Genomic DNA, 13,081 nt, shown 5'->3' with positions numbered 1-13,081 from the left:
ATATGCATGATATGGACGGATTTTGTGAACTGCGCAGAGCTACTGAAAGGTCTCTAAATTACACAGCCCAGACTTAGCTTAGCTTTTTGGTGTATGTGAAGAGTAAAATTTCAGAAAATGTGACCTGCAAAAAATTTATGAAATGCTCTGTGACCGTTTAATAAATTTGGGGCTCCAGCACACAAAAAAAAGTGTACTAAAGTACTTCACTTACACCTACAATGATAAATGCCCCCATTGTCCGCATGTTGAATTTTTCCTGCATGTTTCAAAGACTGACTTCCTCTGACATAATCAACCATATTAGACACATGACCAAAAAGAGTCTGAATAGATGCAGATGTGCTGGAATGGAGCCAACTGCGCGGTTTGACTTCTTCGGTTATGTTCACACGGTGGAATGTTCATGTGGAATTCCGCTGGAGATTCCGCTTTCCGCATTCCTACAAAATATAAAACAATTGTTGTATTTTTCGGTGGAATCCTATTGAAATCAATGGGGCTGGCATTAGGGTGGAATTCTGTGTTCTGTGGAATTGTGGAAATTCCACCGTGTGACCATTTCTTTTTAGAGTGTGCTCGATCTGCTTCTTTAAACTTAGAACGCAGAAATACACTGTCTATGGAAATAGCACATTTCCAAGTGGTCCTAGCACCAACGGAACATGCAAATTTGTAAAGTGTCCGTCCGTGTTTGATGAGAGACATTCTGCTAATTTTCCACTTTGTAAACATTCCCTTAGAAGAAAGGGTACAAACAAAAAGCAATAATAAAAAAAATACTTTTAGGGGTCTGTTGCCTTTAATACATAACCAGTTTTGAACACCTTTTCTTCTACTGTTAGCCCCATGATGTGGGGGTATAATTGGCTTATCTGTCCTTGTGCTTGCCTGTGACGTATAATAAACCGTCATTCATTCTTTTACTGAGCCATTTATCCAAGGGTGGCTTCACACAGTGGGGACGATGTATCAAAACCGGTCCAGAAAAGAACAAATGGAAAAACCAGCGCTCGGAGGCAGTATATAACATAATAACAATCAATTCAAATTATGGTAGGTTGTCACTGAAATGGACTTACTTCACTAGGGGAGATGTGTAGGTACAGTAACCTTTCACATCATCCCCTTCCAGGAGAGTATGACAAAAAAGCCCAGAGGTCCGTGGATGGATAGGGTGGGTTTTATTGCGACGCGTTTCGGAGGGCTTACAGAATCGCCTCCTTCCTCAGGCATATATCCTGAGGAAGGAGGCGATTCTGTAAGCCCTCCGAAACGCGTCGCAATAAAACCCACCCTATCCATCCACGGACCTCTGGGCTTTTTTGTCATACTCTCCTGGAAGGGGATGATGTGAAAGGTTACTGTACCTACACATCTCCCCTAGTGAAGGAAGTCCATTTCAGTGACAACCTACCATAATTTGAATTGATTGTTATTATGTTATATACTGCCTCCGAGCGCTGGTTTTTCCATTTGTTCTTTTCTCATACACGGACCACGGCACTGTGATTGCGCCCTCCCTAAGGGATGTCTACATGACGGAGATTGTTTCAGTATATAAGTGACAAGAGGACTCCAGGTGTTAGTGGGGGATCACTGTCCTGTGACCTCCCACATACACCGGGTGAGTACAAACCTCTCTTACTTTCAATCGCTTTTGGGATTTGAGCGCCGCCTCTTTTTGTTTTATCTATTATAAAACCGGTCCAGAGGAATAGTTGCTGAGTTGCCCATAGCAGCCAATCAGATCACTTCTTTCATTTTTCAGAGGCCTTTTCAAATGAAAGTAGTGATTGGTTGCTATGGACAACTCAGAAACTTCTCCTCTGGACAGGTTTTGATAAATCTCCCCCAGTGTTTTACAGAAAAATGCCAGGATTTTCCTTTTTTTTTTTTTTTTTTTTCTAGTGTTTTTTTTTGTTTACAAGCCAAAAAGGTTTAAAATATCATCTGTAATATTTGAACATCTAAAAGGGTGGCCAATATTTAGCAGTATGGTATATGCTGTGGCGTTGCAAACAATAATTTGCACTATTAGGGTAGAGTCACATGTCCCATGTTTTGCTGCGTATTTGCTGCTGCATATTTTCCTACCCATTGAAGTCGAATATTCAGCTGATTTTGCTATCCATTCACTTCAATAGGTAGGAAATTATGCAGCAAAATACTGCACATGTGACCCTACCCTTATTATAGGATGTTTGTGCTTCAAGCACTTATTAGGACCTGGTATAGGACTTTTGTCTTTACAAATGATGATCTCTAATGTCTTTTCCTTTGTAGGGTAAGGCTGGGTCCACACTACGTTTTGTCCCATACGGGAGCGCATACGGCAGGAGGGAGCTAAAACCTCGCGCTCCCGTATGTGACCGTATGCGCTCCCGTATGCCATTCACTTCAATGAGCCGACCGGAGTGAAACGTTCGGTCCGGTCGGCTCATTTTTGTGCCGTATGCGCTTTTACAACCGGACCTAAAACCGTGGTTGACCACGGTTTTAGGTCCGGTTGTAAAAGCGCATACGGCGCAAAAATGAGCCGACCGGACCGAACGTTTCACTCCGGTCGGCTCATTGAAGTGAATGGCATACGGGAGCGCATACGGTCACATACGGGAGCGCGAGGTTTTAGCTCCCTCCTGCCGTATGCGCTCCCGTATGGGACAAAACGTAGTGTGGACCCAGCCTTAGCTTGGTTTTCTTGCAGTGCTCTCGATCATGACTGGGAATGTCACCATCATGGTTTTCTTTTAATGTTTGATCGGTTGTAATAGATGTAGCTGTAAGTTTGTGCGGCTGAGTAAATAAAGGCTTGGCTACTTTGTCTGTTTTCTTTCTTTCATTTTTTTTTTTGTGTGCAAACCACAGTTAGAAAGCTCTTTGAATTGAGCTTTAACCTTTTTATAAACCTTAGAATTTTGTTAGCCCTCTAAAGAGTTAAGCTCACTTTTTATATACTTTATATATTACTTGTGAGAAAGTAAATACCGTACTTTAACATAAAATAATAGGTAGTTTGAAGTTTTCTTGGTTTTAGTGCGACATTATTTTCTATACCTGAATTGTGTGTTTTATGGAGAATTCCAAATAATTTAATCTTTGAATATATTATGTGTGAAACTTTGTAGACGTGGCCCTAAAGGGGTTTTCTGTTTTTATAAATAAACAACAAATTGTTTGGAAACGGATTGTGAGGGGAATCAAAACACCCCTCCTGTCGCTCTGGGTCCAGCACAGCCACTGCTTTTGGGGTCCTTGGTGGGATGACCTGGTGATGCCATCCTACACTGTGCTCAGGACACTGCGGCCACTCACTGGACATGCAACAGAAAATGCACACGATCACTAAAGCCAGTGATTGGCCACAGTGTACAGTGTCAAAAAACCGTAGCACTCCTTCCAGGGGTTCTGAGGCTGTGGCAGTGGTGTGTCTGGAGGGACACTTGTGACTATTAAACCACCAGCATATCTACTGTATTCAGCTGGGGATAAGTGACTCAAATCTGCATACATAATTTGATCTGATCTTGCATTCTAAAGTTTGACATTCACCATAGTTGGAGGGGTTCAGACCTCCTTCCCAGTGGCATTGGGCATATGCATATTGCACAGTTGAATCGAAGTACAGTAGATCTCACTTCACTACTCAATGTGTGATATAGCAAGGTGAACTTAAGGCAAGGCTTCATGGGCACAATGCACATGTGTCCAGAGCCGCTGAAGAGTTCTGTAAATATTCTAAAGTAGCAAGAAACTAACACAGGTTTACTCAAGTTAGTTACAGCTACATGCAAGTGCTATTTTATTTCACGTCTGATAGTGCTCTCCTTTACATCGTAGGTAAGATACATTCAGAGTAGAAATGAGATAGCGGCACTCACCATAGACGGCTAATTTGTTTTTGTTAATTCAAATATATACGTATGGACAGAGGGGAGACTAACATTAAAAGGGGAGTACAGCTGAATAGGAGGCAACAGCTGTTCTCATACATCAGGCCTGATGAAGCACTATGAAGTGTGAAACGGCTGTTGCCTTCTATTCAGCTGTACACCCCTTTTTATTGTTCATCTCCTGGTTTGATTAGGGATTTTTTTTTAAAATACAATTGTGATTTTTTTAGTGATTTTCCCACAGCAACCAATCACAGCTCAGCTAACTTGCTCTGGGAAAGTGAAACCTGAGCTGTGATTGGTCACTGTGGAAAAAAAAACTCACCACTTTTTTCTTTAACACAGTTTGATAAATCTGGGCCAATGTGATCACACCTCACTACTTACAGGGCATAAAGGACCTACTGTTAACCTCCTAGAATCAGACAGTATAGAACCCCTTCAGAGGTCTTGTAGAGTCCATGTCCCAGATTTCTCAAAGTTTGTAGAGCTTATTTTCCCGTATATTTGGCGCAACTCCGCTTATTTGCGACTTCTTTTTTTGTTTACATCCCACCGCTTATCTTGATATCTTGCTCACGTAGACGTTTTTTCACTTTCCAGTGCACCCTTTTTATCAATTGCAACTGTCCTAGATCTAGGCACATCTGATTAAAAGCTCCAGGAATCTACACCAGCTTGAACCTTGCTTATGTTTCTGCTTTTCTGACTACCTGATCATGGATCACATTGATTTACATCCCCACCTTGCCTCCCACCCGCCCGCACCACACAGCTCCCATCTGTCTACCTGTTGCAAGACTACAACTCCCAGCATGCCCTTACAGTGAGGGCATGCTTGGAGTCATAGTCTTGTAGCAGGTAGTGGGCAGGAGACGGGGGGGTGGGTAAATCAGCGCCCCCGTCATTAAGTCAGGGTAGCGGGGATAGAATCAGATGGAGCCTGGGCGGCTGCAGAGTGATGCCAGCCCGGGCTCCTTTAACATGCCTCGGCGCTGCTGAGTTTTTGAAGTCCCTAATGTAATTTCACATTCCCCGCTGGGTCCTGTGATTGGCTGGGACCCGGCGGGAAATGTGATCTTACAGTAGGGACTAAAACTCTGCGGCTCCGCTATATGTTAAAAGGAGCCTGGGGTGGCATCACTCTGCAGCCGCCCGGGACTCCTGCAGACTGGCTGGGAGCCATCCCTGCCATCCCTCAGCGCTTCGGTGCATGCTGAGGGATGGCAGAGACTGCTCCTGCACATCTCCCGGCGCAGCTGCGGGAGTCCCGGGCGGCTGCAGTGTTATCGGGCTCCCTTTGTTATGGCACCCCAGAGTTTACTGTCATTTCAAATTTCTCACCTGGCCTGTGTCACGGGACCTGGTGGAAAATATGAAATTACAGGGATGTTCTGATCACCGCCGGCCAGGGAGCGGAGCGCATTACCACCCGCTTCCCTGGCTGGCAGAACTACAACTCCCAGGACATGCTGGGAGTTGTAGTTGTGTGACAGGTGCGGGGGACAAGCTTGTCATCTGCCCTCTGCTGCACAACTACAACTCCCAGCATGCCCTTACTGTAAGGGAATGCTGGGAGTTGTAGTTGTGGTCCGGGTGACAAGCCTGTCACCTGCCCGCTGCTGCACTTTTACAACGCCCAGCATGCCCTAACTGTAAGGGCATGCTGAGAGTTGTAGTCATGCAGGGGGGGGGGGAGGATGTCGCGCCTAGGCGGTAATAGGTTGCCATTTAGGCTGAAGAGGGCCAGTAACAATGGTCCTTGCCCACTTTGGTAATGTCAGGCTGTTGCTGCTTGGTTTGTATTTGGCTGAAAAAATAAATAAATAGGGGGACCCTATGCGTTTTTTATATATTTAATTATTTATGCAAAAAAAGCATAAGGTTCCCCCTATTTTTATTCTCAGCCAAATACCAACCAAGCAGCAAAAGCCTAACGTTACCAGGGTGGACAAGGACCATTGTTACTGGCCCTCTTCAGCCTAAATAACGCCAGCCTGTTACCGCCTTGGCCCAGGAGCACCATTTTTGAAGCTCCGGTCCTGTTGGTACCGGCTTTTACCGGCACCCCTGTGGCGGTGGGTACCGGGGTAATAATTAGGGTGTTAGCGCTAGCTGTTTTTGTGGCAAACACTAAGCCCCGGCTTAGTAATGGATTCCGTCTATAAGACCTCTTCCACTACTAAGCCTGAAAAGTAAATAAAAAAACACAACATTTTCCAAGAAAAACACTCCCTGCCCCCCCCAAAGCCCTCGTTAACCATTTTATTAACATTAAAGAAAAAATACACTGGTGACCGTAGTTCTCCGAATCTAAAGTAATCCACAGGATACACGGATCTGAAATGAGAAGTAAAAATAAAAAATGAATTCGTACATTTAGAGGGGAAAAAAGTGGTTAAAAAAATGTAATAAAACATATATATAGATAGAGATATATAGATATATTGATAACACTTTTTTTCAAAGCTGCAAATTGGTGTTCTTAAGTCATTTATTGGTTTTTGCTTTTGTGTGCTAAAAAAATGATATTTAAAAGTGATTTATTGGTTTTTGCTTATGTAAGCCAAATTTATCAACCCCCTGTGATAGTATGATAAATGTGCCATACATAAGCAAAACTAAAGCAAAAAAATACCTACAGAACTTGCTTACCAAAGCAACGATTATAAATGTCCCCCCATGACTCGATAGGATAGAGCGTTTTTGGCAACACGAAAGACCTAAACAATTTTAGGGAGATTGTTTTGATTCTATGGCTGAACAGTGCATGTAAAATATATGGGGTGTGTGTGTGTATATAATATACCATATTTATCGGCGTATAACACACATTTTTATAAACTTAAATTTAAGGCAAAAAGCCTGCGTTTTATACGTTAAATCTTCTGGTCACTGATTTAAAGCTGCCGCAGCAGCGGCTGCTTGTTAAGTATTAGCAGCACGGCCGTGGCCACTTTAAATCAGTGACCAGTGGTGTCTCCTCCCCGCTCTGCTTTTAATTTTTCCTACCTCCCTCATTATTCCCCCTTTTCCCTGCTTTTCATATTATTATTTTTTTCCTTACCAGGCTGCGCTTCGGCAGGCCAGGTCAGGCAGCGGGTCTTGTGGGCTGCGGTCAGTGAAGCAGATGAGTGATTTCCTCTGCCGGCTTCTCTGCGCGGAATCAGAGACGTCACTTTTTATTTCCTGCAGTCGCCGCACTCCGAACTCTGACTAGCAACGGCTGCAGGAAATGAAAAAAGTGACATCCCTGATGCCGCGCCGAGGAGCCGGGAGAGGACGTCTTCATCTGCTTCACTGACCACAACCCGCAAGACCTCCCCCTCCTGACCTGGCCTGCCAAAGCGCTATGAAAATCAGGGAAAAGGGGGAATGATGAAGGAGGGGAAGAATAGCATAGGAGGAACATGATGGGGGATGATGAGACGGGGGAAATGATGATGGGGGGGAAATGATGGGGGGCAGGATGAGATAGGGTGGGGGATGATGAGACGGGGAGATTATGGTGGGGGGGAGGCACTAAAGGCTTAATGTCTGTATGGCTAGTGGTGGTCTATGACAGGAGGAAATGATGAGACATGGGGGGGATGATGAGACATGGGGGGTGGCGATGAGAGGGGGTAAATGTGGCACAGGGACTGATAAAAGGGAAGGAATGATGTGGCACTGGAGGGGACGGGACCAAACAGGTGCAGAAGAAAACGAAGTTGGGGGATGATGTGGCATTTAGTCAGTCATTTATTTTACATTTTATTTTTTTTAACTTAAATTTGCCTGTTAAAATGGGGGTGCGTGTTATACACCGATAAATACGGTGTGTGTGTGTATATGTGTGTGTGTGTGTGTGTGTATATATATATATATATATATATATATATATATATATATATATATATATATATATATATATATATATATATATATACACACACACACACATACACACATACACACATACACACACACACATACACACATACACACACACACACCATTGTGTAGTCTGTATAAAATACCTATTGCAGCAGCCCTTTATAAAGAAAATCTATTTGTAGTGTAAACCAATGTTACAAACGCTCCCTTTTTTCTTTTCAGAAACGTACAAAAGGACAGACATTGTTTGGGAAGGTTTGTGAGCATCTCAACCTACTGGAAACAGATTATTTTGGATTGATCTACTATGACAGCGGAAACCAGAAGGTATGAATAATTTTTCTGTAGAATAATAGTATACACACAAATATTTAGAATTTGTTTTTGTAGGTTTCTTACATCATTTGACACCTTTAAACACTATTTTTGAGACCTGATAGTCTGATGTATCCTGATGTAAGGTTAATGCGGGTCAAGCTTTGGTGTCCCAGCTTGCCCTTTTCTTTATTGGCTTTTGTCAGATTTACTGCTTGTATCTCATCCATATTGGCCAGCGTTTTAATGATGAGCAGGCATTTAGAGGGCTTTTCACTTCTTTTTCATTATTAGCGATGTTTCCCATCTGTCACTAAAGCAGGTAATAGAGGTACATGTAAAATAATAACTAATGTCTTTCCTCTATTCCTGACTGTACACACTTGGACACCCACTATCACATAAAAGAAATGTCAGTATGACCACAGGGTTAGTGTTAAAAATAAATAACACATACGCTCATTAATTTAGGAATAGTAGGAGATAGCAGAAATAGACCAAGCACCACTTGATATAAGATAACAAAAAGCTACATAGAACTTTATTAGTCACCACAAACACACAATGTTTTGGTGGTACCCTATGACCATTATGGAATGCGCTTGATAAAGGTGATAGTGTACCACTACTCTGTCGCTGCGGCCTGAAACCATGAGCACTACAAGGGAAGTGGTTATTTAGAGAACTCTGAAGGTGGTACGATTTCACTCCCTTGCTTAAAGGGGTTATCCAGGAAAAACTTTTTTTTATATCAACTGGCTCCAGAAAGTTAAACAGATTTGTAAAGGACTTCTATAAAAAAAAATCTTAATCCTTTCAGTACTTATGAGCTTCTGAAGTTAAGGTTGTTCTTTTCTGTCTAAGTGCTCTTTGATGACACCTGTCTCGGGAAACGCCCAGTTTAGTAGCAAATCCCCATAGCAAACCTCTTCTAAACTGGGCGTTTCCCGAGACAGGTGTCAGCAGAGAGCACTTAGATAGAAAAGAACAACCTTAACTTCAGAAGCTCATAAGTACTGAAAGGATTAAGACTTTTTAATAGAAGTAATTTACAAATTACTGGATAACTCCTTTAAGGATAGTGTGAATTTGGATTCTTCTGGCAGGTTGGGAAGCTTTTGTATTAGTATCCTAATCCATCTTGTTTTAATTGTAAATTCAACCAAAAAAAATGAAAGTGGTGTAGCCTTTTGAGAGTACACTTGCCTCCATTGTCTTCCCTTTACCGGTGCTGCTTATAGGGGCAGTAGCCATAAAATAACAGACTGCCTGGTACAGGTGCTTTTTGTTAAAATGGTATGGAAGTCAATCCCACACCTCCCACAGAAGGTGGCTTCTTCATTATGGCCTAGTTATTGTCTAACACTGCTGTGTGTATTCCACATGCTTGTATACGGTAGCTCTGTGCATTTTTCTGGATGACATAATTATTACTTTAAACCACCAGTGAAAGCACAGTGAGACAGTGTCACTTATGCTTTACACTACCAAGCTCTATTAACATGTTATGGGCAACTTCACAAGGGATCATTTAAAAGGCTATTCCCAGCATAAAAAGTTATCCCTATTGTTTTGGGGCACAATTGACCTCTATTCTTTGAATCACTTGTTGATTCCTATTCTGTGGCTTGGGTGCCACTTTTGAAGTTGGGAATACACCATTAACCATCTAAGTTTTTGGTGAGTTCTGTTTGTCCTAATGGCGTTGACCAATACAGTTTAGGTCAAGCAGAGGGGGCACTATCGCTCTGCCTGTGTGATCAAGCAGCAGTAGCCAGGACCCTGCTGCAACTGCAAGAAACGGTAGAGAGTCCCTTCCTGTTGGTTTAACCGCATACATTTTGATGCCAGTAGCGACTGCAGCATGTAAAGATTTGAGGGAGCTCTGCTACTAATTCAAGTAACAAAATAAGCATGTTGCTGAATTTTCATAGCGGAATTTTGTTTTATTGCCCCAAATGCCCAGAATTCCATTTTATCGTGGTCCCTTCAGCCTTACTAGTTTCATTTTGCATTGAAAACATGTAATAGGGGTGAAGTATATTGCTAGTGATTGGGGTTTTTATTAAAACTCATTCACACTCTGTAGTAAGTGTCTGTCCAGGCATGCTGGGAGTTGTAGTTTTGCAACACCTGGAAGCGCACTGGTTGGGAAACACTGGGGGAGATTCTCAAAGACTTTAGGGCCCCAAAAAAATAATTTTGCGCCACAATTTTGGCGCGAAAATTATCGACCACATTTTCAAAGAGCTTCGTGCCGCAGTTTACACTGTTCACGTCAGTTTTGTAAAAGTGGGCATGTCCACGCATATTGTCTGCTTTACATGATATTTTCAAAGGGGTGAGAGTCCAGTTTACATCCAAAATTTCACACCAGCTTTTTGATAGTGTAGAAATCAGTTTTGGTGTTTTATTGTTTGCTTTTTTTTTCTTTGTTTTTTTTGGGGAGGAAATTGAGTTAAGTAATTATTAAAAAAAAGAAATAATTATTATTGAAAAATGTTATAAAAAAAAAAAAATATATATATATATATATATACCGGTGTGTATATATTTTTTCTTGGTCACTGCACCTGCACTCACATTTAGGGTGCGTTCCCACACGGCCTATACGCAGCGTATTTCACACTGCGCAAAATATACGGCAGCAGCGGGAAATACGCTGCGTATTCCTTGCTCAATATACTCACAGGGCTTTCCGACGGCAGCCCTATGCGTGTAGTGAGTTTTTGAGGCGGGGCCGTGTGCTGGCGTGACTGTGATATGTGGCTCCGCCTCCAAAACTCACTGCACACATAGGGCTGCCACCGGACAGCCCTGTGTGTATAGTGAGCAAGGAATACGCAGCGCATTTCCCGCTGCTGCCGTAAATTTTACGCAGCGTGAAATACGCTGCGTATACGCCGTGTGGTAACGCACCCTTAGGCTCAGAAATGCTTGTCTGGGCACTAGTAACCATGGAATATTTTCAATGAGATGTTTCTGCCAGAATTTTCTGGGATGTAAAGTTTTGCGCAAAAATAAAACATTTTGGCGACAGACTCTGCAATTTTAGCGCAAAAAATTCCAATACGGCTGCAAAAAAAATTATTTGGCGCTGAAAAAAAAAGTGGCATGAAAATGAATTTTCACATATTTTCATATTCTCAAAGCAGTTTTTGAGAAGCTCCCCCACTGTGATAGAGCATTATGCACATTGTTGAGTTGGGTACGTACTGTATTTGTTCTTATTTTTCCCATAGAAAAGGGTAAAATCCTTATTTAAGACATGCAGATTTTGGCATGGATTTACAGACAGCATTTGGCCCTGGCTATGATTACGGCTAAGACTAAATCTGATGATGTTGCTCTTAAAGGTTTTATTTAGCAGTATTCTGTGCATTAGCATTTTGAACCTTTTATCTATTGCTGTTCTGAGATATTGTTGCATTCCAGTCCTTTGCCTGAACATATTCTGTTGATTTTTCCTCGGGGGAGCTCTAAGCTTTGCTCTTATGTGAATTTGACACATTTCAATGCTTCCGTGGGCTTCCCGGTGAGATGCTGTAATAGGTCCTGATGTTATGAGTATACATCATCGCTTCTTACTTCCATTTATGTCACATGTTCACTTGAGTCTTTAAAATATACAGAATGTGTTTCTTTCTTGGCACCAATTCCCTCTGATTCATTTTTTCCTGTTGGGGTTGTTGCCTTTTCTAGAGTAAAATGCCTCACTTCTGTGACCTTCAGCCAAAGTTGTGTTGAATGCTGAATGATCTGTTTCACTTGTCCCAGTGCAGTCAGTACAGTGACCCATTTATGAGCCAGCTGTTGTGCTGGATTGCAGCTGCAGAATGGGTAAGCTGAATGCCAGGGACACCCAGATACAATTGTAAAAGTACCACAATATGGGGATCCCAGCGACCCCTGACATCAGTATTCTATGCAGACTCTGGTTCAACTCTACATACATGGCAAATGACAGTGTTTGTGTAGTTTTATGACCTATTAGCAAGTAGCAATTTTAGGTTGTAAAGAAATGCTTGAAGAGCAGAGCATTGATATTAATCAATTAGGAAGCATCAGGTTCAATAGAACCTAAATCTAGAAGCCATAATGCTGCATGTCAGTCTTGTAATGTGATGTCATCTCCTGTGTCATGCTCATTAGTGTCCCCATTATCTCCCTTCATGGGTCACGATCAGAAGTGTCCCCTCATCTGTTACCCCTTAAGGACCAAGCCCATTTTCACCTTAAGGACCAGAGCGTTTTTTGCACATCTGACCACTGTCACTTAAGCATTAATAACTCTGGGATGCTTTTAATTTTCATTCTGATTCAGAGATTGTTTTCGTGACATATTCTGCTTTATGTTAGTCGAAAATTTATCATTTTTTAAATTTTCAAACTCTCTGCTTATCAGGAAAATAGACATTCCAAATAAATTATATAATGATTCACATATACAACATGTCTACTTTATGTCTGCATCATAAAGTTGACAAGTTTTTACTTTTGGAAGACATCAGAGGGCTTCAAAGTTCAGCAGCAATTTTCCAATTTTTCACAAAATTTTCTAAATCAGAATTTTTCAGGGACCAGTTCAGTTTGAAGTGGATTTGAGGGGCCTTCATATTAGAAATACTCCATAAATGACCCCATTATAAAAACTTCATCCCTCAAAGTATTCAAAATGACATTCAGAAAGTGTGTTAACCCTTTAGGTGTTTCACAGGAATAGCAGCAAAGTGAAGAATGTTCTTGTAGACCCAGTTTTTTTTTAAATTTTTAAAGGGTAAAAAGAGAAAAAGCCCCCAAAATTTGTAACCCAATTTCTCTTGAGTAAGGAAATACCTCATATGTGGATGTAGGGCTCAGAAGGGAAGGAGCGACAGTGGGATTTTGGAGAGTGAAATTTGCTGCAATGGTTTTTGGGGGGGGGGGGGGGGGGGCATGTTGCATTTAGGAAGCCCCCATGATGCCAGAACAGCGATAAAAAAAAACACACAGGTGTT

General features: G+C 42.0%; 1 protein-coding gene across 15 annotated transcripts in view; it reads left to right on the top strand.

Moving 5' to 3' along the window:
• EPB41L2 (erythrocyte membrane protein band 4.1 like 2) overlaps nt 1–13,081 on the top strand; it is a 148,807-nt gene that overhangs the window by 32,818 nt on the left and 102,908 nt on the right. For all 15 annotated transcript variants that reach the window (XR_008891348.1, XM_056566539.1, XM_056566538.1 and 12 more), the window contains exon 3: nt 7,992–8,096. Coding sequence is in view for 14 of the 15 variants with exons in the window: in XM_056566539.1 (XP_056422514.1) it covers nt 7,992–8,096 (105 nt within the window). In the remaining variant the exon portion in view is untranslated. The remainder of the gene's footprint in view (nt 1–7,991; nt 8,097–13,081) is intronic.

This window comes from Hyla sarda, chromosome 3 (assembly GCF_029499605.1).
Source record: "Hyla sarda isolate aHylSar1 chromosome 3, aHylSar1.hap1, whole genome shotgun sequence".
Lineage (NCBI taxonomy): Eukaryota > Metazoa > Chordata > Amphibia > Anura > Hylidae > Hyla > Hyla sarda.
The sequence above is the reverse complement of the archived record's forward strand: the minus strand, read 5'-3'. Positions and strand labels throughout refer to the sequence as shown.